General features: G+C 48.3%; 1 protein-coding gene across 1 annotated transcript in view; it reads left to right on the top strand.

Moving 5' to 3' along the window:
• LRRC75A (leucine rich repeat containing 75A) overlaps positions 1–24,962 on the top strand; it is a 59,126-nt gene that overhangs the window by 22,344 nt on the left and 11,820 nt on the right. The window contains exon 3 of the mRNA XM_041482767.1: positions 16,805–16,917. Coding sequence (XP_041338701.1) covers positions 16,805–16,917 — 113 coding nt within the window. The remainder of the gene's footprint in view (positions 1–16,804; positions 16,918–24,962) is intronic.

Genomic DNA, 24,962 nt, shown 5'->3' with positions numbered 1-24,962 from the left:
TGGAGTGCTAGGGGAAAATCCTCCCAGTTCTGGGTGGGTCTGGACCAAGAGGATCAGGTTTTCCAGCTGAATGAGTGATATTTGGCTAATGTTGGTACTCCTTTTGGCTTGTGTGTGGCAAGGGATCATCCATGGGTGGATGGACCTGCAGGCATCACTCTCCTGTATTTGCTGCTAATAACAGGTCTTTAATTTCCTGTGAGTGTCTGAAGGGATGGAGTCATTCACTGCTGCTTCTTGTGGATGTTTTACTCAGTTATAGCCTCCATCAGTGTTAGAAAAGGAGGGAAATTGCTTTTTTTTTTTTTTTTTTTTTTTTAAGCATTTACAGATTTCTTACACGTTGTGAGGCAAAGCCACAAAGGTGCTGCTGGAGCTGTGTCTGCCTGGGCTGTGGTGTGAGTCTGACTCTGAAGGGCTTCATAAAACTCTCTGCTCTCAGTAAAAGGTGCTGGGAAGGGTGGAGAGGACACCAGGGACCCGAATCTCCACCTCCGGAGAAAAGGATGGCTGTCCATGTCCTACAGCGTGAGATGGAGATGGAGCCACACCCCTGTGCTGTGCAGGGATATCCATGGATCCCTTTTCCTGTGGAGAATAAGATCCTTTCCTTCCTCCTCCCCTATGAGCTGGGAAAGTGGAGAAAGCTGCTCTCGTGCCGGGCGCGTTTCCAGGCGGAGAGGCCCCGTTCCCCTGCTGAGCTTGTCCTTTTCCAGAGCACTGTGACTAAGCTGGTTTCTCCTCCTGAGGGTGAGCCATGGGAGGAGAGCTCTGTATTCCCCATAAAAACACCCCGAGGCCACTCCTGGGCGTGGAGCTCCTGCTCTCCCTTGTGCCCCTGCAGGTTTCTTTTGGCACCGAAGGCTGTGGAGGAGGCAGTGCCAGGGTAAGCAGGGAGATGCAAAGTCCTCATTCCTCTGCTCAGCCCTGTGAGACACATCTGGACAGCTGTGTCCAGTTCTGGGCTCCTCAGGGCAAGAATAGGTCCTGGAGTGGGGCCAAAGTAGGGGGACAAAGAGGATTAAGGGACTGGAGCATCTCTGGCAAGGAAAGGCTGAGGGAGCTGGGGCTGTTCAGCCTGGAGAGGAGATGCTGAGAGGGGCCCTCATCCCTGGCTGTCCCTGTGTGCAGGGACCCAGCAGTGGGACAAGAGGAACAGGCAGGAACTGATGCCCAGAAAGCTCCACCTGAAAATGAGGAAGAATTTCTTCCCAGTGCAGGTGGGAGCTGGAGCTGATTGTCCAGAGAGGGTGTGGAGTGTGGAGCCTCCCTTCACTGGAGAGATCCCAGAGCTGTCTGGACACAATCCTGTGCCATGTGCTGGGAAAGTTGGGCCTTCCAGCCTGACCATCCTGGGATTCTGTGGTGGCAAAACCTCAAATGAATCAGCCTGTGCAGCACTGAGGCTCTCACTCTGTAGGAGATGCTTTTTGGATGCCCTTGGTGCTTTCCACATCCTTTGCACAGCTCAAAGCACCACACCAGGGATGGATGGATGGATGGATGGATGGATGGATGGATGGATGGATGGAGCCTTGGAGAAGGAAGCAGGGATTGTGCAGGTGACAGAGAACAACTCCAGCAGCAGCAGGGCTGTGCTGCAGCTCCTCACTGGTGGCTTTGCCTTGCTCAGGTTTGGGTGCCACTGGCTGTGCTTTAAACCCTTTTTTTTGGCAGCTGAGTGAAAAGTAACTTCATCCCAGAGTTTCATGGTGGTTTCCTGAAATACTGATGTTCTGTAAGTCCCCAGAAAGTTGCATGCTTTAGTCACCAGGGTTATTTTCCAGCTCCCAGCCCTCTCTTCCCCCAGACTTACTTCACTTTGACAGAGGCTTGGCACGATGTGTGAGAGCAGAACACTCAGGGCCAGAAGTACTGCAGAAGTTTTGGCTTTTGCTCTGCATCCTATGCCACAAATGTACATAAATATATATGTTGAGGCAGCTGGGAGCTTGTCCTTATCCATCCAGAGGTGGATGGAGCTGACCTAGACCCTGGTCCCTGTTAACCTTCTCTTTTAAATATGTCCCTGCTCAGGGTTATGGGGTCCTGCTTCCCTCCTCCCTCCTGGAGAGGTTCTCCTGACTCTCTGTACATTGCTTTTTTCACTCAGCTTCTATTTATACCACCTTTAGCTTAAAGGTGACCCCTTGGTCTCTCCTCTGAGCTAAAATAAAAGTTGAATCATTTTTCCAAGGCCTGGGTAAACACGGCCTGAGTCTGTATGGCCAGGAAAAATTGGCCTGGGCTCCCCAGCGTGGCTCTGGAGCTCAGGGGATGCTGATTCCAGCCAGCAAATCCAACCCAAAAGCTGTAACTTGTGCTGGAGGAGGCTGGAGTGCTGTGAAGGAGGAATTTGGCAGGTGGAAATGTTTGGGTGAGCTTTGTGTGGGTGTCCAGGCAGTGATGCAGGGCTGGATTGCTGCTCCCAGGCCCTGCTGAGGTCCCAGCCTGGCCCGAGGGTTGGGGTGTGAAAGGAGCCAAGGAAAAACTCCTTCCAAGATCCTTTGGAAGTCAGGGGTTGGATTTGGTCCCATTGCAGATGTGTTTAATGCTGTTCAAGGAAACCCAGGTCCTGGAGTGCAGCTCTTGTCACCTTTGGGGTTCCTGAGGCCTCGGAAGGGGCAGATTTGCTGTTCAGGAAACTCAGACTGTGCAGGAAGCTTTCCAGCAAGAAAAGGGGGATCAAAAACATTTGAACAAGTGTCTTCTCTCCCATGGCCAGTCTTTTATCTCCCTGCCTCTCTCCTTGTGGAAAAAGTTCCTTGGAGAGCAGCTCAGCTCCAAAGCCACTTCCCAAAACCCAGTGCCAGGAATCAATGGGTGCTGCCCTCAGGGGGATATCTACTTGTCCCCATGGCCAGCAGAAGGGAACAAAACACCCCAGCAAAGCCATGTGCTGTGGGATGGAGCAGCCAGGAGGCCCCAAATCTCCTGCAGCTGCTCTGGTTTGCAGTGGGAAGGAGCTGAAAACACAAACTTTGAGTAAGGAGCGAAGGGCCCCCGTGAAAAATTCACAGCTCTCCATGCCAGCAGGGATATCTGGCCCTGAACTATTGGAAAATTAAAGCAATTCCCTTTTTTTCCACACACCAAAGCCACGTGTGTGGATGATTGATGGCTGTGATAGGGAGTGAGTCAGGCTTCCCTCCAGCTTGGGGACTTGTTGGATTATTTGGGATAAGCACTGGGGGAAAGGGAAAGTGGAGCCTTGGGCAAGGCTGGTTTGGGGCTTGTGCCCTTGTGTTGTTTCACTGCAACCCCTGGGATGCACCTGGAAGCTCCTCCAAGCCCTGAAGTCTGCCCAGAGTGAGATTTTGGCTTTGCTGATGCCCATCCTGCTGCTTGGTGCCAGGGCAAGGCTGGCAGAGCAGCTTAGCAAAGCCCCATCCCAAAATCCAGCTTTGCCTGCCATTCTCCTGCCCCTCCTGGGCAGCAGCTCCTCCCAGGCCTCTGGTGGAAGATGTGACCCTGTTCAAACACAGGGGAGTGGATTTGGGCAAGTATCTCAATTTGGGATTGAGATAATTCCCTGGTGTGTGCAATAGGGAACATTATCCTCATCTTCCCCACTGAAATTCAAGATGAATGGGGACAGGGAGAGTTTTTAAAGCTCTTCCAAGCAGCTGGAGAGTGGAAGCAAAGTGGATTTTGCCCTGAGTGGATGGAAGCTCTGTTTTCCTGTCATTTGAGCAATTTCTGTGTGCCCACATCCCTGGCTCTGATATCTTTTCCTGCCTGAGCTCTAAACTGATCAGGTTTTCAGGATGGCTTTGATTCCATAAACTGTCACCCATGAAAACAAGAAAACATGGAAAGGAAAAGTGGTTGTTGTGACCTGGATGGAATAATTTATTTCTAACCCTCCTTCAGCTCTGTGAGGTAAGGATTTCACTTACAAATGATCTTGAGGTTCTTATGTCCTGCATTTTTTAAAATGTGTTATTTCTCTCAGGGCTAAAATGAGCATTTTTCTTCTTATTTACCATCCCTCTGTGCTGTGCCATGTGGCTAAAAGTGTATTAATAACCTCAGTTTGTGGAGGATGAAGATAAGCAGGGCACCACGACCACCAGCTCAGGGCCTTGATCCCCAATAAATATTCCCATAATCCAGCTCCTCTGCCCCATGTGTTATTATTTGAGCTGGAATTCAAATTATCATTCCAAATTCCTGATGTCAAATTTGGTTTTCAGCCTTATGGGATGAAATTATAGGTATGAAGTGGTGCCACATTGAGGGACACTCCAGCTCAGGGTGATCTTGTCAACCCCAGTGAGATTTTTACCTTTCCCTTTTGCTCTGACGTGTGCAAGGAAAGTCCCACACAGCTCTCAGATTCCAAAGGGCTATAAGAACACTGAGTATTATTTGTTTTCTGCTTTAAGAAACATCATAAAAGGAGCTGATCTATGAACAAAACCCCTCTAAACTCCCAAAATATGATATAAAAGCAGAGTGGATGATGAGGATTCAACTTAATTCTGTAATAATGGCTCTTTCTGGGTATTTTTTTTTGTTTTTGCTGGTCTTGCTTCAAGTGTGAAGATCCCTCTTTGTGGGTATTTAGAACATCTGCAATATTTGAAGATGTCCTGAAGAAGGAAGAATCTGGAAAGCTCAGACCCGATTGAGGGCAGCTCTGGTTCTTTGGTGACTTGATATCCTGCTATTTGCTCTGCAAAAAGAGAGATGTTCCTCCCCTAAAGCTTTTGTGTGAGAGCTGAAGCTGAGCTGAGTGCCTGGGAAATGGGAGGAAATGACATTTTGCAGGGGTTTTAAGCATGAAATCTAACAGGGAATGATGGCAAGGTCTGGATGGGCTGTGATGGTGCCACTACTGGGAATTTACTGGGTTTTTGTGTGAAATGGGACCTGAGTCCTGCCTGATCCTCCTTTGTCCAACCCTGTGGGGTGCAAGGAAGGCCCTGGATCCTTGTCCCTCCCAGCCTGAGGACAGTGCTCCCCATTTCCATATGAAATTGGAAATGTGACCAGTTGATCACACTCTGATCAAAAAGTCATTTAGGCTGGAAGAGCTTTCACATCATCAAGTCCAACCATTAACCAGCCCAGCATGGCCAAGGTGACTTTTATCAAACTTTTCATCTTTCTGATCCCTTTTTGGGTTGCTTAAACCCAAAATCTCAGAGCCAGCTGGCAGAATTGCCAGGCCCCCTTTTTGCTCAGCTCCCATAATAACAGGACGACCTTTCCCAGCCATCTGCAAAGCTCTGGAAATGCCACAGGGTGGATTTTTATCAGCCTGGAGATGGATTTTTGCAGTGCCTCCCAAATGTCAGGTGCCACATCATGCAGGCAGGGATGTGCTCATCTTCCCCTCTCTTCCCCATCTTTGTGACACCAGCTGTGGGTGATGGGCATCATCACATGGGTTGGATAATTAAAAGGTTAAAAATAGGATTTGTTTGACTGTGCCACAGGGCAGAGATGCTTTCCCCCAGATTTGGGGTGACTTTCCCTGTGGGTCTTCTGAACCCACTCTGGTTCACCCCAGGGGCAGAATGTGCTCTCCTTTCCCTGGGAAGCACCAGGTGATGGCTCCTTCCAAAGGGGAGGCACCCTCTATTAGGGAAGGAAAAAAAAAAAAAGAAAATAAAGAAATAAAAGCAAACAGTTTTTGTAAATAGGGAAGGTGCCAAGCTGCTTTCCAGTGATTGCTCTTCCTCGATGGCAGGGACTGGGATTCCTGGCCAAAGTCCAGCAAGCGATTATCTCCCACTTTGGGCTATTTGGGGATTTCGAAGAGCTTTATCCCACCCTTCCCATCTTCAAAGAGCTCCGCAGTCGTTGAGTAATTTGCTAATCCTCCTGATTTCTCTGTCACTTTCCTTTTTCCCCTTGCCATCCATCCTGCCGGGACAGCCCCAGCACAGCTCCTGGGTCTGCATCCGTGTTTTCACGTCTGCTCGGAGCCCTTGGAAGGGACCCCGCTCCCTCCAGCCCCGCTGCATCCCGGAGCTGTTGCGGGAGAGCTTGGATGCCCTCGACTGCTCCTTCCTCACCTCTTTTTCCCTTTAAAAAAATTCGGGAAATGCCCATTTGTGCTGTGCCTGCAGAGCAGAGGTGGTTCATGAGCTGGAGCTGAGCCTTGTGCCCTTTCCCTGGGATTGACATCAGCAGGGCCTGGATGGGAAGGGGTCCTGTCTCCCCTCCCCAGGCTCCCAGGGCTCAGAACCCCCAGGGAAGGACAGAAATATCCCAGGGACACTCCTGCAGCCATGGGGGGCTGCGCTGGGCTCTGCTTCCCGTGGGATCCCAGCTGATCTAGGCTGGGAAAGGCTCTCTGGGATGTGCTGAATTTGGGACATAAATAACCTAAAAGCCACATCTGGTTTCATCCTGGGAGCAGAGGGGGACAGAGGAGGGTGAGTGGTGCCTGCTGCGATGAGACCTGCTGTTCCGAGGGGGATTTTCCTTGAGAAATGTCAATTTTCCTCTGGATTTCACCTTCCCTGTGCGTGTTGAGGGGGAAGGCAGTGCCATCTTTCAGGAAAGGGAATGAAATCTTGAAATCAGAGGACAGAGTGGAACAAACACTCCAGAAAGGAGATAGGATCAAGTAAAAATGAAAGAAAAAAAAACCACATAAAATTTGAAATGGAGTGACTACAACCAAATACACTGAAAGGAAATGAGTGCAGTGAAAAGGATCAAAAAATATTCCCATTGAATTCTCTAAAATCAGGGAATAAAGGTAAACAAAGAGACAGAAGAGAAACAGAAGAAATGAAATTCCAAAAAAAATAAAACAAAATTGATACAAAGTGAAACAAGAAAAGCGAATGGGGTGACATGAAGTGCATAGCAATGCCCAATTGATCCTCATTTAAATCAAGATTTCATTCCCTTTCCTGAGAGTGCCGTCATCCCCTGAGCACTCTGATTCCAGCAGCAGCTCCTCGGGTGTTTTTCTCTTTTTCTGTTGTGCACCAGCTGCAAGGATTAACCTGTTGTTTGCTGAGATATTTCCAGAGTAATGAGTAAATCCAGAGGAATCCTTCCTGGATTTTTAGCTGCTCCCTTTGTTTCATGGTAGCTCTATCAGTAGGATACAGATGGATTTAGCATTAAAATTTAGTTGCTCCAGTGACCTTTCCAGTGGCATCTAAGTGATCTTACCATAATGACTTTGTTTGTAGCAATCATGTGGGTCCAATTTATCAGGAGTGGGGATGCTCCAAGGCCTCCTGCCACACCTCAGGCAGGATTTTAGGGCCTCACAGAGCAGGGAAATCCAGCACACACCTCCCTGCCATTCCCCACACTGCTCCCATTCCTCTTTTGCTGTGGAAGCTGAGCTGGATACCCTCTAGCAGCTCTCAGGGAAGATTTTGATATTATTTTTTTTGCAATTTTATCTTCCATGTTCCCCTCAGGGCCATCTATCACCTCGGATTTTATTGCCTTCTCTAATTGCTTCTCTGAAGTCCAAGTGCAATATTACTCCAGGATCCTTTGGAACAACTTCCTGAGCTGCTGCAATCCCGTTCATCTCCTGCTTCTGCCTCTCTTGATAAGCCCTATTGTACATTGCTTTTCATTTTGGTGTGTCAACACCGAGGCTGAGGCTTTGCACTTTGGCCTTTCAGCAAAGCAGATTGGGGGAAATGGGCAAAACTGGGTTCCATTCCTTCCCTTTGTTTCTACAGATTTTGCCTTTCAGTGTTCTGACACTGCTGCAGCTAATTTGGGCTAATTCAGGGTTTAATTGCTGGCTCCTTGGTGCTCTGTGGTTGTCCTAAGTGAGCACTCGGTGCTGGTGGGATTTGATAAAACCTCAAACCTCACAAGCCCAGGGGTTTGTGATGGCAGAACTGGAATTTTAAGAATTGAAAAAGAGGAAATCCTTTCCTGAGAGCCCAAGAATGAACCTGGGTGGTGCTGGGGGGAGGTGACCACCCTCCCCATCCCTGCAGCCAGGACATAAGGGGGAGCTGTGACAATCCCACTCATTTGGGGTTTCCAGCTTTGCTAGATTTGTCTGGAATTACAGGATTTGGGGTTTTTTTTGAATCATGAAGTTAAAACAATTGCCATGCTCAGTGTTGGGTTAATTTGATGAAAGCCAAGGGTTAATGGGACCTTCTGGAGATGGGCCAGGCAGGTCCCCTCAGGTGACAGCCTGGCTGTCCCTGCAGGCCCCTCCTGCCCAATCCCATTTTGCACCAGTTGCTGCCTTTCCCCCTCATTGAGTTTTATGCTGCTGTCAAGCAGGACTCCACAAAATGTTAATTTTGCCCTGGCACGGAGCCCCTGCCATCTGCTCCAGGACACCTTCAGCTGCCAGAGTGTCAGGCTGCTCCAAAAAGGTGGTGAAGGGCCAGAAGTGCTGCTCAGGGTCTGTATTCTCACCCTGCTCTGCAGCTAATTACAGCCACCACCTTTAATTATTCCTACCTTTTTCAGTTTGTAATGCAGTCCTTACCTGCAGACCTGGGTTTGGAATTGCCCTGGATGGTTTTGTAGGTGGCTTTGGGATTTGCCAGGTGATAGACAGGGGTGAGTTTTCTGATCAGCATCTCCAAAATTCTCCTTCCTTTGCAAAAAGAGTTCTGCTGGATGGGAAATTTAGTGGGATTTCTAATAGGGTTTTATCAAAGTCTAATTTTTTGCTTGATAGAAGATTGGTTCTTCTCCTCCTTAAATAAAAGCCCTTTTTCTTTGGCTTTTATTTATGATACTCCAGATTTTAGCTCTTTTTCCTCTTTTACCTCCTTTTTTCATTTTTTACCTTCCCAAGAGGGAAATTTTGGTCAGATTTTACCTCTTTTACCTCTTTTTCCTCTTTTACCTTATTTAAGAGGGAATTTTTGGTGGTAAAACCTCTACCTAAGCAAACCAGAAGGAAGGGAGTGAGGTTTCTGCTGTGAACAGCATTCCCTATCCAAACAGCATCTGGAGCTGTTTGCTGGGTTTGCATTGTTTCTGTGCAGCTTTTATGTCTTTTATTTCTGTATCTGTGCATCTTTTAACATTATTTCAGTAGGATTTCCCATAAACTACCAGGATTTCCTGATATTTGGGGTAGTTTGAGAGGAATACCCCCCTGAAATAGGGATGCAGGATCTGATTTGATGCTAGGCTCTGACTGTGTGTAAGCCCTGTGGCTCCACAGTAATCATTGCAAAATATGACCAAAAAAAACCCTCATTCTTATTAAAATGGCCTTTATTAAATTGCTTAAGTTCCTCCTCTAATCTGAATTAAACCAGACATGATTTATTTTCAAAAGCTTTTCTGCTCTGAGCTACGGGGTGGTCAAATTGATCAGCCCTAAAGCCATGTTGTCACTTTATTTAGAATTTATTTTTGGGATCTATCACTCTACTATGCCAACATCTGCTTCCCTTTGGGAATCTCCCACATCATCCCTCATCCTCCACACACCCAATCCTCTTTCCAGAGGAGCCTGAACACCCTTGTGGTGATATTTTAGGGACACCTCCCTGGAGAGCTCTTTCAGGGGGGTTTTTCATGTCTTGCCCAAGGAACTTGGCCATGCAGGAGGAGGGATTTGGGATTTGGGGTGGATCCTCCCCTGCACACCTGGATGGGGTTGTGGGTGGGAACAGTCACCAATCCCTACATTCACCTCCTGGTTCTTGGGATGTTTTGGAGGGAATGGTGGGTTTAAATCTTTTCCCACCTCCTGATCTCACAGGATTTGCTGGAGAAAACTCCATTAGGACTTCCAGAGAGAAATCTGGGACTGGCTGCAGCACAGATGTCTGCAAGCAATAATAGGCTGAGCTCAGCCCCACGCTCTGAAGGCAGAGGGGGGAGGGACAAAAAGAAGAAGAAAGGCAAGGGAAAAAGCAAAGCAGAAAATCATTAGATGACTTCAGCCCCTCGTGACAACATCAAAAGGGAAGAGTCGTAAATTCGGATCCCATTAAAGCCGGGGGGAGCAGGAAAGCAGGAAAGTTTGGGGTGGGCAGAGCTCTGTCCTGGGCTTCTGGGGTTCATCCTCTGTGCATTGGGGGTGCTGGACACGGCTTTCCTTCCCTGATTTCCTGAGAGTCCCTGGAGTGTTTGGGGTGTCCATTCCCACTTTGGGGATCTCACAGCGTGTGAAGCTCTCACACAGGGGGCTCAGACACAATTTCCACGTTTCCTCTGTACTTTGCTCTCATCCTTTCCAAAACCCAACTCCAGTCCTTGATGATTTGCTCTCTTTGCCTCCTGCTAATTTGGGATAACTGATTGGATACACATTAAAGCCATTGAGGATTTTCTCCCCTGGGGCTTCCCAGGGCATGTCTCATTGTTTTATGCCTTTGTTTAACTGGATAATAATTCCATTTATCATTGTGAGAATTTTTTTGTCTTTCAACCACTTGAGGTTTTTTGCTTAATAATCCAAACTATTATCCTATTGTCCTAGCTGATCGTCCAAGACAAAAAAATAAAACCAAGGAGGAGGATTTGGAAGGAAATCTCTCATTCTCTTTATTTTTAAGGTGTGAAATAGGTCATGTTTTAAGGCTCATTGTCTACTGAACAAGCAAAAGTCTTGACTGAAGGATCCCCACACCAAATATTTCCTGGGCAGGGAATGGGGTTCCCAGGATAAGTGTGGTGTGTGCCTGGACAGAGCTGCTCGTGCCTCACAGCTGCAAATCCTGCAGCATCCAGAAAGGAATGTTGCAAGTGTGAAAAGTCTTCTAAAGGAACCACAAAAGGGGAGGGGGAAAAAACCCCAATCTTTAATGGATTTGGGAAGGCCAGGGAGTTCTCATGTTTAAGATATGCAGGACAGCACGTTTTTATTTAAGATTGATTGTGAGTGACAGAAATGTGGGAACTGTGTAATAACGCCGAAAAAAAAAATCCTGTTGCTTCCTTGCAGCCCCCAGACAATGGCTAATTGTTCTAATTTGGGTCACTCCCCTGCTGTGCTGCAGCAGGAATCCTTCACCAGGGCTCTTTAATCATTAATGTTGGCCTCTTTTCCATGGTTCTTGGCCCCGGTGCAGCCCCCAGGGCTCTGCCCATCCCCAGGGATTCTGCTGCTGGAGGAGGAGCAGGGATTCATTTTTTAATGAAAACAAATTAATTTGCTGTAACATCTTTATCACCTCCTTTGCGTCCTCCTCCTTCCTCCTCTCCTTTGGAGCAGCCCTGAAATCCAGTTTGGGGATCCAAATCTTGCCTATGAGGTGATGCAGGGAGGACAGGCAGTGACTCCAGGGTTATTTATCTGCAGTGGAACCATGGCCCTGCTCTTCCCAGGGTTGTTTTTCCCTGGTGAAATCCCTCTGCCCTGCAGAAAAGCCAGGAAGGTGCCCGGGGGGTGGTGAAAGGTGCTGTGCAGGTGCTGGGTGATGCCTCAGCCATGGGGTCAGGGCTCCCTGCAGGTTTGCCAGGGCACAAATCCCAACTCCCAACCTCTGCCTGCTCCCATTTATCCCTGGTGTGAGAAAAGATACTTCCAAAAATTTTAAAGATTTATTAAAACCTTATCAAAAATACAATAGAAGACTGAATAGAGAAAATATTACAGTGCCAGGAGCAGAGGATTTTTTTCCCACCATGTGCTCACCCACACAATGGTGGTTTCACCTTTTAACCCTTTAACCCCTCCCAAAGTTCTGTCCACCAACTCCTTCTGTGCTGCCCAGTGGTGGAGATCACTTAATTAAATCTTGATTGGAGCTCAGGTGCTGCCAGAGTAAGAAACTGACCCTCCCAAATGTCCCAAACCCAGGCTACCCCCTGATAACAACACAAGGGGGGTAAAACACAACTATAAATCCATAAAACTTCTCTAAACATGTATACATGATATTTACTTTTTAATTGTGTGACTCAACCATCACATTACTCATCTATCACGCTGCGTTTGATCATTTCCCATTCCTTCACCCTGAGCAGCAGGAGCCTGGTGGTCTCCAGCACAAGCCCAGGTCCCCCCATCCTTTCTGGGGACACTCAGGGCTTGGCTGGTGCTTCCTTTCCTTGTTTTCCTGCTGAGCAAATCCCCTTGAGCAGGGCTGGCTGAGGACTGCACAGTGCCACGAATGCCATTCCCAGCTGAAATCTGTTAAGGGATTCAAATCCCCTCAATCTCCAGCTCCTCCCAGCAGCCCTCTCCTTCTGCAGAGGGCTGGAGCAGAGCAAGAATGATGAGGAAAGAGGCCCTTTGCAGGGAAATCTTCTTCTCCCAGCCCTCCCTGCATCCCTCCTGTGCTCCACGACTCATCCGGAGGTCAGGAATTGTGCTGGGGCTCTGCCAGTTTGGAGAGGACACGATCCAGTGGAAGGCATTGCCCAAAAACTGCTCCCCTGAGCTGAGTCTTGCAAAGCTGGGCTTTGTGAGCTCCTTGAGTCCCAAGGCTGCTGCCTGGAATTGCTCAGCAGGGCTCAACTTCTCCTCAGAGCTTTCCAGCGTGGATGAAAGGGGAAGAGAGAGCTGTGCAGCATTCCTGCTCCTTCCAGGAGCTGATTTTGATGCCTTTTTGGGCCACCTAAAAACAGAGGGCAGACAGAATTAAGGGAATAAAAAGCAGTTTATTTATATTTATTGAACGGCCTTCAGGTGCATTTCAGGTAGATGAAGTCCCACAGGAGCTGTGCTCAAAATGGATGTGGGGCCACAGGTTTTTACGCTTTTATAATTTTGGTCCATTTGCATATTGGAGGTTTATCTTCCAATTACAGCTTCAGGTAATGAAGTCATTTACCCCAAGTTTGCTCCCCCAACTCACTTTTGTTTACATTTCTCAGGGCCTGAGGCAGTGAGGTGTCCTTAATTCCCAGGCCTGGAGAGGAATTTTTGTGTCTGACAAAAATGGGAGAACAGCAGTGAGCACTGTATATGGAGTTTAGAGTTATGCACTAAAGAACTGCAGGATTACAAATGTATGAAAAATATAACAGCTAAAATCCTAAGGGATCCATTAGGTGCTGCCCACAGCATTTTTGCTCTGTGTGACCCAGGATTCTCTCCCTGCAGGAGCTGTAGATCGTGGCAGTGGGAACAGATTCATGGATATTCCCAGATGTGTGGCTGATGGATGTGTAGGAGCTCAGCTGGGGGCTCCTCACCAAGCATTTATCAGCTGGTTGGGAGCTCAGTGCTCAGGAAAAAGGCACATCCCAGCTTTTTTCCTGTCAGCAGCATCAGCTGGGAAGGCTGGACTCTGTATGTGTGTGGTCTGTCCCATCTCCCCAGCGCTGCCATGCAATTTTTCTCCCAGAGTTTGAGAACCAGATAAAAAATGTACATTTCCACCCCCTGTGGATGTTAGAGGGGCCACATTTTGTGTGATACCTTTCCTGTGTATTATTTCAAGAGCATTTGCTGCTGGGATTGGGCTCTGGTGGTTGGAAAATGCAATTTTTGTGCTTGGTTGTTGTTCTTTCAATGGAAAGGGCACTCAGGGTTTCCCAAAACCCAGTCCTGTGGGATTCAGGCTCTGCAGGTTGAGGTTTCCCTGCCCTCTGGCCACAAAAAATCAGCTTTATATTGACCTTCCATGAGTGATGTGATGCAGACTGATGGAGATGTGGCAGAAAGAGCTTTTGGCCTCGATTTTGTTGTTGTGGGAAGTGCTTCACCCCTGGAAGCAGGAGGATCTGCCCAGAAGGGTTTGTGTCTTTTTTTCTATCATTTTGAGGGTGCTGATGTTGCAGGGCAGAGATGTTATCCCAAGGCAGAGGGAGCATCCCACAAGAATTTTTGGCATTATCCCTCCCCCAGGCTAATCCCCTCAACTGGGGGTCTTCCCATTCCCCAGTGGGGTTCAAACCTTGCCAGCACGAGCTGGGCTGGTTTTTTAAGCTGATTTTTATGCTGATTCCTTTTCCAAACAAGCTCTTGGGCTCAGTCCCACCAGGGCGTGTGTGTCAGCTCCAATTATTTCCTGATAGACTTGGATCAGGAACAAGGAAAAGCTTTTGTTTGGAGGCCTTGGCACAGCACCAGCAAAGTCCCTTCTCCTACACATGAGTTTTGGGGCTGCAGAGGTTTGGGTAAAAACCTAAAAACCTGAGGTTCCTGAAGCACAGAATGTCCTGAAGCACATTTGAGATGTGCAGAAGGAAGGAGCCCATCCTGTGCGTTAGGAGGGCTCTGAAATGGGAATTTCATTTGTTATTATTATTTTTTTTTATCTACAGAGTTGATGTGTGCAGGAATCATGTGTTCTAAATCACTTATTAAACCCTCCAAAACAGAAATATCCCAGGACCTGCAGGGCTTGGGAGTTGAGCTTGTGAAGAAAAAGGGCTAAAAGGGTGGGGATGGCCATGGAAAGATGAGCTGGATATGGAGAAAATATTAAAATACTCTTTGTCCTGCTCCTGTACCAGCATGGATGGGCTGGGTTTGCTGAGCTGAACTCCTTTGGGCTGAATTATTCAGGAACTGAAATTATTCAGGATGGGAAGTTCAGGCCTGAGCATCCCTCAACCATCTGGGGGTCTGGGAGCTGCTTGAGGGAAAAAAAACCTCATCAAAAACCTCAAAAAACCTCATTGGAGAGGCAAGATGGCCATGACACACCTGAAACAGCAAAAATTTGTGGGTTTTTTTTTTTACTTTCTCAGCTTCTCTGTGTTCCTCTTGTGAATCATTTCACTTCCCTAACAGTTCAGCTGGGATAACGCTGGAGACAGCTTGAATTGTTTTTTCCAGGGTTATTTTGGAGGCGATTTGCAGCACAAAATGCCAGCCCGGTGTCCTTCCCCCTCACGATTTTAGCACATTGTTTCCTTTTCCACACCCGTTTTTCCAGGGAGGCCTCGGAGCTGGAAACCCCCGCTCATCCCTGAGGGTGGGCTCTGCTATTTCAGGGGCTGCTGCAATCCTTAAAAATGTTTTGAAAAGCAGATGAAATGAAAGCTGCTGGCACCTGGCAGGTAAAAAAAAAATAATATATATATATAGAGAGAGAGAGAGAGAGAGAGGTGTCAAAGCACGTGGTGTTTTCTTCTCATGTTGGGGCGGGTGCTTCCACAGCCGGGAAGGTGTTGCTGGCAGTGTTGCCTTCCCAAATGTTTTGAGGCTCTAATTAAGGAATTGCCTGCTTTTTCAGGCTTTCCAGTGGGAAACATGAGGTAAAAATCTTGCTTTTCTTAATTTTCTCAGTGTTCATTCCACAGGCTGAGCCTCCCAGGGTTCATCCGGGCCCGGGGCTGGTTTTTGCCACATGGCCTGCAGTGGGAGAGGAGCTGTGGGAACGCTGAGGAATTAAATCTGTGGGATGAAAACCCAGATTTTGGGTTCAGGGTGGTGGTGAATGAGGTGTTGAAAAGCAGGGGTTTAAATGTGCTCCTATAAACCCAGATTTTCTGGGAATCAGAGGCTCAGGGGGAAAGTGGCTCCTGGTTCCCAGGGTTTTCCATACCCTGTGTCCTGCTGGGATCCCTGGATCTGCAGTTTCTACCTGAAATCCCCTGGCAAGCTGGGCAAGCACCACTCTGGAATTAGCAGGGAAAAATCAGCTTGTGATTCATGGGAATCATCATGATGTATCTGGGAAGAAACCCTCCCAATTCAAGACAAGGCTTCGTTCTTAGAGTGGAGTCAAACCCCACAAATCCTGGCTGATATTTCTGCCCCAGCCACCTGCAGAGATGTCCTGGGTTTGTGGTTGTTGTGGGTTTGGGTTTTTTTTACCCTGAGAAAACCTGCTGTAATTGTTTCCCTGTACACCCCCAAGTGATTTGTCAAAATCCCAATTGCTCCTGGGTAATTCAATATTTATGATGTCTTTATAAGGCCGGTCCCGCTCCACTGATGCGGAGGTGAAGGGGGGAATAAATTGCATAAATTGCATAAATTTCATAATAGTAGCTGCAAAAGCTGAGCTCTCAGGGAGGATGTGAAGGCAGCAATAATTGGCTGTCCAGGCAGAGGAGATGCAGCACCTTCCTCAGCATTCCTGCCTGTATTTTCCCAGAAAATCCTGAGCTACGCCTGTGGCTGAGCAGCCCAGGCTGACTGTTTATTGTAGAGTTTTTTCCTCTTTAATTCCTCTGTGTCCTCCCTAATGATGCAGCAGTTTGATAAAACCAGGCAGACAGCACAAATTGTCGCATTTTGGATCTCTTTTTGTCATTATTGATATTTCAGTCAGGTTCATCTCTGCCTGTGACCTTTCAGAGAGCAAAAGAGGCGCTGCAGGATGGGTGGTTGGAATTACTGGATGGCAGATCATGTGTATGAAAATCCTGAAACATGATGGAATAGTCTGGATACTGAGGATTGGGTTTTATTTTTTTTTTAGGACCTAAAATTTCTAGACCCAAATCCTTAGAAACTTTCAGAGTTCAAATTTTCCAAGCCCAGTATCCCCTGGGAGGGAAATTTGATCCAAAATCGAGACGGCGCCACATTTCTTCATGTTTTATTTTTCCTAACAATTAAATGTTGTGAGATTTTCTCTTCCCAAGACTCCGTCAGCTCACAAAGCCTCTGGGAAGCAGCTTTTGGTGGTGATGAATGGGTGATTTAACCAAATTTAATCAATCTCTGCCACATTTTAGCACTGGCAGCTGTTGCGTGGTGTCAGATGGTAACGGTGGGATAATAATAAAGTTAATAATAATAGTAATAGTAATAATAGTAATAGTAGTAGTAGTAGTAGTAATAATAATAATAATAATCCTGGACAATCTTAGCAATCAGAGAGGTTTTTTTCCCCCCTCTCTAGACAGTTTTAAGGGTGATCCCTTAAGGCCTCTCAGCTGGAGCCACTCTGGGCTCAGAGCACCCCCTGGGTGTGGTGGCAATGCTGCAGAGCCCTCACCCTGTGTCCTTTCCATGTTTTTGCAGGAAGGGGACTCCCTGGGAGCCATGGAGAAGCTCTGCAGGCAGCTCACCTACCACCTGAGCCCCCACTCGCAGTGGAGACGCCAGGGCATCATGAAGAGGAAGCCGCAGTCCTGGTGAGTCCCTGTCCCCAGGCTGGCCTTGCCACCCCTCAGGGCCACCACGGTGCTGGGGACAGTGGGGAGGGGGGTTTTCCATGGTGGTTTTGGCAAATGTGGGAGCTGCCTGTTTCTCCCTGCAGCCACAGGAGGAACAAATCCACCAGGGTGAAGGGAAGTGCTCAGAACTGGGGTGTCCCAACCTCCCAGCTTGTCCCAACCTCCGAATCGTCCTTCCTCTCCAATCTCACCAGCATTTCCCCCATTTATGGTTCCTTCATGCTCCCCCAGAGATGTTTTCCTCTATTTCCATCTTCCTTTCCCTGTTGCAGAGGAGAGCAGCACTTCAGTGCCTGGGGAGGAGGAATGGTCTGGAAAACCTGAGCCATCCATCCTCCAAACATCCCTTGTCTCCCAAACTGCTCCAAGAGCTCTTAATTAGCTGGTAATTAATGTACAGGCACGTGTCACCATGCACACGGTGGCTTGCCGTTTACACAGAAGGAACTTTGTTGTTCAAAATAGGGAAAAAAATAACCCAAATCCCCTCCTCATCCAGCTCCTCAGCAAAGCATTCCCATCTGGTGTCATTCTGGATCCACAGAACTGAGAAACCTGTGGATGAGGCTAATGGGAATAGAAAGGGCTGCTTGTTTTCCTTATGTTTAGCATTATATATTTATTATTTTTGTTTAAGGAAGCGGGAAATAGAAACAAAGCTGCAATCTGGGAGAGTCAGGATTTGTATCCAGGTGCTGGCTCCTGGTCCCAGGAGAGTTTTGGTTGTAATGGAGCTGTAGTGGGAATTAATACAATGAAAAAAAAAAAAAAAAAACAGGATAGGTAAAGAGAGGGGAGGAACGTGGTTACAGGAGGAAAAAAAAAAGACACAAGGAAATAAAGGATTGAGTGGTCAAATAGGATTAGGAGCACATCTCCCAGGGATCTGGCTTATCATCCTCACAAAGCGCTGTCCTGAGAGACCAAAACGTGGAGAAATGTGTTTAACTAGCAGTGTTACCCACATTTTTTTGGTGGCTTTTAAGGTGTATTGGTGGCTAAAATCTGCAGTTTCCAATAAAGCAGCAGAAACTGGGGGAGTTTGGAGCTCCCAGGCTGTGTCCTGCGGGCACAGGGAGCTGTAATGACCCAGCAGCTCATTACCCTCCGGGGTTTCCTCTTAATTAGAGTCGGAAATGCTCAACCCTTATCACCCCATCAGGGCATTGTTCGAGTCACACTGCTGCTGCATCGCCGAGCTCTTTACAGCCCCCAAACCACACGAAATCCTTGGAAATGAAAAAACTTAGAGCCCTGCTTTGTGCCCCTCTGTCTTTAATTACCAATCCCTGTCCTTAATCCCCAGCCCGGGATCAGCAGCGGTGTGAGCACAGCCTCGTGCCCGAGATTTGCAAGGCTTTAGCTGCAGCTTTTCCTTGCAGCAGCCGGGAAATAGCTGAGGTTTCCCGGGCCTTTAGGAGCAGGGGTGAGGTTTTGGGATGAGGTTTTGGGATGAGGTTTTGGCTGTCTGCGAGCCCTGAAGTGACCCAGTGCCAGCGTGGGCTGCTGGTTCTGCCCCAGCCAGGCTTTGGAGGGTGGGATTTTCCTGGATTTCTGGTTTAGATGCTCTTTTAGGAGGTGACAGTAGGAGGAGGGAGTTGAACCCTTTGTTGGAAGGTGAAGTCAGTCTTTTGCTAAGGTCTAAATGCCATAAAACAGGGATTTTATAGAGAGCATCCTGCTCTGGGCTGGGGTTTCCAATGCCCTGTGCTCCCAGGGGAATCATGAGTTCCCATTCCCACGTGTTGGCACTGCCCTGACTCAGCCCTGCTGCCAGGTGTTGCAGGAACTCCCCAATATCACAGATCCACCCTTTTTCATGTGTGTCTTGCAGGGAAAATAGCTTTCCCTCATCCACACCCACATATCCATTGCAGGTGAGGATGGGAAGCAGAGCAGCAGGAGGAGGAGGATGGGCACAGAGGATAGAGCTGATTTTTTGGCCGGGCAGAGGAGGAGGCTGTGCTTCCTAATCCCAACTCCTCCCAGGCTGGGTGTGCTCCCTAAATCCAGGCAGACATTCCCAGCCCTGGCACAGCAGCACCCAAACCTCTGCCAAATGACCTTATTTTTTTGGCACGTTATAAATCTGTCTGGCTCTCCCTCGCTGTCTCCACGCCTCCCTCGGAATACATTAAACATCCAGGGATGAAAATCGGGGAAAGCCAACAGCAGCAGGATGAAGGCAGCCTGCTAAAGTCATTTCTCTGCGCCTGGCTCTGCCTGGGGACACGATTCCAGCCCTGGAATCTCCCTGCTCCTGGAATCTCCCTGCTCCTGCTGCTGCCAAGCGCCGGCCTTCAGCATCACAAAGGCAATCCGGGAATCCAAGCTCCCGTCATTGCTGTGGAGCAGGGCTGGGAGCAAGGAGGTGTTTCCCAGGGGAAACCACCCCTGGGGATATCCCGCTCTGTTGTGGTAGGGATGAGCCAGGAATGGAGCAGGGAGGATGGGGCAGTGGGCACCAGCTGAAGGAATATCAAATATTCACGTTGTAACTCCAAATTTACATCAGATAAACCCTTTATTTTTTCTTTTTACACACAGTTCTTGTTATTGCCCCTGCACGAAGCAGGGAAGGAATTTAGGGTGAAGCAGCTCAGTTTAAATAGAATGAAATGGGGTCGATCTGGACCTAAATTTGTGGATTTTTTGACCCTTCTGCTGCTCAGAGAAACCCCCCAAGTGTCCACACGAGGCTGAGCCAACGTGGCGTTTTCTGCACTTTCTAACCCCATTTTTTGTTTCATAGCTCCCAGCCCTCGCTCATGCAAAACTCCAAATGCTGGCACCTGGAAAGAGCCAGGAGCTGATTATTTTCTCACTTCTCCTGGGTTTTCCAGATGGTTTTCCTTCGCTCCAGCCCTTTCTTTTCTTTGCCACTTGTCCTTTCTGCTGGTGACACATGAGATTCAGCCTGAACTCCTTTCACCCTCTGATGCAAAATCATCAGAAATCACCTTGAAAATAGCAGGAAAATTAATTATTTGGGACAGCTTTTGGGAGTGTGGAGGCTCTGTGAGGCTGTGGCAGATTTAACCCCTGGTTACCTGAGAGTTGGATGTTCTCCATGGCATTTGGCATCCAGGAGCAGAGGCCTGTTAGAACAGAAGGTGTTTGGATTTAGTGATGAATTTACACTGGTTGAGCAGCCTTATTTTGATGGCAGGAATGATCTTTTAGCATCCCACTCCTGATTTTATGTAGGGCACAAAACATTTCTGTCCTGCAGGAATGCTGGGTGCTGGGCTTTCATGCTGGCAGTGCCTGCTTGCATTGCTTTACAAAGGAAAAAAATAATTTCAAAATGAATTTTAATGGTGGGAGAAGCCCTTTGGAGAACAGAAAGGGAATGTTTGTGGCTGGAAATCCTCCTCTGCTATGGCAGCTGGTGGGCGAGCAAGAGAAGTTGGAGCTCCTGCAACAAATGTTCCCTTCAGAGCATCCAGCACAAACCCAGGAGGTGGGAGGAGGCTGGAGCAGGGTCTCCTGGTCATTAAAATCCCATTTCTCTGTGTGTGTGTGTGTGCTGGAGCTGCTGCAGGAGAGCAGGGAATGTGGGAGCTGGAGCCTTTGGGATGTGTGTGGGTGACCCTTTCTCCCTGTGCCCATGGCATGCCATTCCATGGACATTCCACGGCTGTCCCAGGGAGCTGAGGGGACGGAGGATGCTCCAAATGCCCAGAACTCAGTGGTTTGGGGTGGTAGTATAGTTTTCCATCTTTTGCAGTGGAAAACAGGCAATTCCCAAACCTCTCTGCTGTGTCCAGCATGGCCTGAGGCTCTGGGGGTGGAGAAGAGCAAAGTTCTGGCTCCTGGTGGCTTTTCAGGTTGGGATGCTCAGCCCAGGCTCAGAGGCACTCTCTAATAAATGTCTTAATGTGATGGGAAGGCCTGGAGTGACACAGAAATGAGCTAAGATTTTTGGGAGAGAGAGTGGAAAACCTTTGGGAGACACCTTTGGTTTGGTGGAGTTCACACAGGGGGTCAGCCAGCTTAATAAATTGGGAATATTTTCCGTGCTTTGGCAGAAATATTTGGGAATTTGTGGTGCTGAAGGGCAGGAGGGGGCTCTGGGATTTGGCTTTTCCCCACACAGCAAATGAGGAACTTAGATGGGGTTCAGGGCACACAGAGAGGAAAAAAAGGAACTTTTTGAGGTACCAGTAAGGAGTTGGGAGAAAAAGTTGGATGTAATTTATCCCAGGAATGCCCTTTTCATCACCTCTGTCCTCCCCACCTCGCTTTCCTCCATGGCCATGGGGCATTTCCTCCATCTGCCCAGTTTGGATTTTTATAGCTACTCAAGATGTGACTTTTCTCTTTCTCTTATGGCTGGGCTGGGAGCAAGCCCTGATGTGCCCTGTCAGTTGTTCTGTTCCCTCCTCTCCATGCTGCTCTGGGCTGCTGCCCCTTGAGTTTATTCCCTTTGGCACATGCCTGGCTGCAGGCACAGTCCCTGCTGTGTCTGTGCTCTCTCATGGGCTGGGTCACTTCCAAGCTGCTCCTTTGCTTTGTGGAAAATTCATTTTCCAAGATATCTGAACGGGAGCAGAAATTGAGGCTGGTCCTTTGCATGTGCCCGGCTGGGATTTGGGATTTTTTGTGGAACCCCAAGGGATTTGAGTGGGGTGGGCAGGTTAAACCTGAGGTTAAATGTGCCCAAGCTGCTTCCCAGAAAAAAGGGAAAATCCCAACCCTCTGGAGCTGGGATGCAGCTCCCTGGAGCTCCTTGTTATGTAGAAATTCCAATTAATCTTCTCAAAAAATGCTGTTTAATGTGCAAACGTCCTCTCTGGCAACCCCAGGGTTTTGTGACCATGCAAAAACCCTGCTGAAATGTTTTGTCCTGGTGGGAATGGGGTGTGATGTTGGAGGGTAGAGGAGGAACAGGCCAGCCATCATCTAGCACAGGCTGAGCGGGAAGAAAGGAAGGATTCCATCCAGCTGGAGATGGATTTCTTGAATGAGAGAGGAATCAAAAAAAAAAAAAAGAGAAAGCTGTCATTTTAAAGTTGATAATGTACAGCACTAAGAGGCTTTGGGGTTAAATAATTCTCTTTTCAGGGTAATGGGATATAAATTCAGGGTGTCCCTGGTTTCCACTTTATCCCTGGGTTGGGGAGGGGGTGTCAGGCAGGGAGGGATGGACCTGACAGTGCACAGGGATGTCCCGAGCTGCTCCCAGCTCAGCAGCCCGAGTGTGTCAATGCTACAGCAAAATAGAGGCTGAAAACCAACCCAGGGAATTCCTTTTCCACCCAGTTCTCCCTGCTGGATGATGCTGAAGGGCCCAAAAGCACAGAGAATTCAGGACATTAAACTTCTCCATTCAGGCTCCAGAGGCTTGGAAGGAAAATGCTGTGATGATTCTGGTTGAGTTTAAAGAGTCAGAGACTTTTGGCAGGAATAAACAGGGCTAAGCTGTGAACAGATGAAATGCCTGGTGTGGGGGGAAGGTGGAATGCTGCAAATCTGGGGGAGTAAAGATCTGTGAGGGCTGTGGTTGAGAAATAATTCTTCAATGTGTGGCTTGTGGCAATTAAAGGAGCTGCCACCATCATGGAATCATTAAGGCTGGAAAAACCTTCTGAGATCAAGTCCACCACTAAGCCAAGAACACATCTCCACATCTTTTACATGCCTCCAGGTATCCTTTAAGTAACTTTAAAGGATAAAGGGAGTTATTGTTGATGATATTCTGGGAAAATCAGATTTTTCCTGTGCCTGTTGCAGTGGAAGTTGCAGGATCTGCCCCCTGCTTCCTGGAAAAACTGAGCAAACCACACCAAGCAGGTGCTGAAATCATTCCTTGCCACTACTTGGCCAGCAGACCAGCAGGTTTGGGGTGGAACTGAGTTATTTTTCCATCTGAGTTTGGCTGGGGGAGAGGTTATCCCTGCCCATGGAGAGGCTGCAGCTCCTGGCACACCTTGCCCAGCAAGGAGCTGGCATTAACCAAGACCTGCATTTGAAGCTGAGCTGTGAATAATTCATGGCCACTGAAATGCCACCCGGGTTGGTGGCACAGGGCTGGCACATCCAGGGGGGACTTCAGGTTTTCCACTGGCTCAGTGTGCAAAATGAGCCCTTCCCCTGCTCCTTGTCTGGGTTGCCCCAGAATTGAAAACAATTGACCCAAACTGCAAACACCATTCCCCCCACACTGATGAATACTGACCCTGACAAAATCTCAAATTGCTTTTGCTGCTCCTGTCAGCCAGAAATGCTGCAAAATAAAGCAGAAACAACCTGAGGCCGCGCTGGGGTGATTTAGAGCAGCAGGACACTCCTCCCCACTGACTTTTCCCTCTCACTTTTGCTGCAGCCTTATAAACCTCAGGTTTTTAAGGCACTACCTGGGATTTAAAACCTCGATTTCTAGCCACCCTCATCCTCCCCTTTCCTCTCTCCTCCTGCAGCTGAATCAAGGAATAATGGTGGTTTTCCTCCCCTCCCACCTCCTTGCACTTGGGTGCTTGTGCCTCCTTAAGTGTGTTTTTAGTCCAGTGCTTAATTAGAAAAGGCCTTTGATGGTGAAAAGTGTGGGGTTTTAATTTATTTTTTTGGTAATAATTGCTCCTCTGCTTCTGGGCAGAGTGGAAATGAGATTTTCCATGGACACATGGCGGGGATTATTTAAATCCATCCCCACCACTCGGGCTGCAGGGCCGGGAACCAACCGGTAGAAATTGTTATTAAACGAGGGAATCAGCTGGGAAAATAATTCATCCCCCCTGCTTGGAAGCGGTCCAGACACTCTGTGATGATTTGTTTTGTCTCAAAACAGACACTGACTCCTTTTTTTGGGTGGTGAGGGGCAATTTGGGGCCTGGATGCTGCTCCATGGGGGAAAGGCATGGAGCCCATTTAATCCCCAGCCAGCCCAGCCTGGCTGTCACCCCGGGCTATATTTCCCAATTAAGACCATCAAGCTCGATGATGAAGCTTTGATAGGCACTCTTTAAATTTATTTTATTTCCCCAGCCCTTTCAGGCGGTGAATGAAGGTGTTTAGTGAGCTCATCCATCACTTTAACTCGGTGAATTCCCACCTCCCACTGCTGCTGCTGCTGCTCTCTTTGACTGGAAATAACGCTTTAAAATAACGCTGCAAATGGGGACGGCGACAGCGGGGGGCCGTGGCATCACCAGGGGCTTCTGTCTGTCCCCTGAGAGTCCCCACGGGTGGCACAATCTGGGCCACCCTCTTCCATTCCGACCCTTCATCCTCACACACCCCTCGGCTCCTGGGAGATGGAGTGGAGGTAAAAAATAAAAAAAACCCTCTGGAGCATCTGAAGCACAGAAGGTTCTTTTGCATCTCAAAAGGGGATTTTGGCACCTCCAGGAAAATGTCCAAAGCCCCTGGACACATTCAAGTTTTTCCAGGCCTTGCCAGGCTGTGTTTTGACACATCCCAGTGTCAAAGGAGCCCCCAAGGCTGATCCCTTTTGTCCAGCCCAGGGTGGCAATATGTTCTTGCAGGTGTTTTACTCTCCCCTTATCCAGGATTAGCGCCAGGCTGGGGAGCTGGGGTTTTTTTTTTTCTGGATGAATCCATCCTCGTGTGCTGCAGTCACTCCTCTCGTGCCCTGGGGAATGAGGATTATCCCTGGGCAGCTCCTGGCCTGGCAGAAATGCCCATCTGGAGCCAGTCCTCTCCTGCATTCCCTGCTTTCATCAGCTGCTGGCTCATGCTGGCCCCTCCAGTGGGGCTCATTATCCCAAAGATGATGAGCTGGAGATTTGGGGGAAAAAACCAAAAAAAAACCCAAACATGTGTTGACAAAATAATATGGACATAATATGGACAAATCACTGGGGAAGATTTGTTGTTGGGCTGATCTCTGCAGCAGCATTCCTTAAACAGCCAGCTCGGAGCACAGTGACACAAACCCTCGTCACTGGTGGGTGCAGAAAGCAGAGAAAAAGGCAAAATATTTGCATTTGGAGGGCCTGTGTTGGAGCAGAGAAGCCAAACAGGCAGCCAGGGAAAATCCA

This window comes from Pyrgilauda ruficollis, unplaced genomic scaffold (assembly GCF_017590135.1).
Source record: "Pyrgilauda ruficollis isolate IOZ18807 unplaced genomic scaffold, ASM1759013v1 scaffold59, whole genome shotgun sequence".
Taxonomy (NCBI): Eukaryota; Metazoa; Chordata; class Aves; order Passeriformes; family Passeridae; genus Pyrgilauda; species Pyrgilauda ruficollis.
This window is presented reverse-complemented; position numbering and strand designations above follow the sequence as displayed.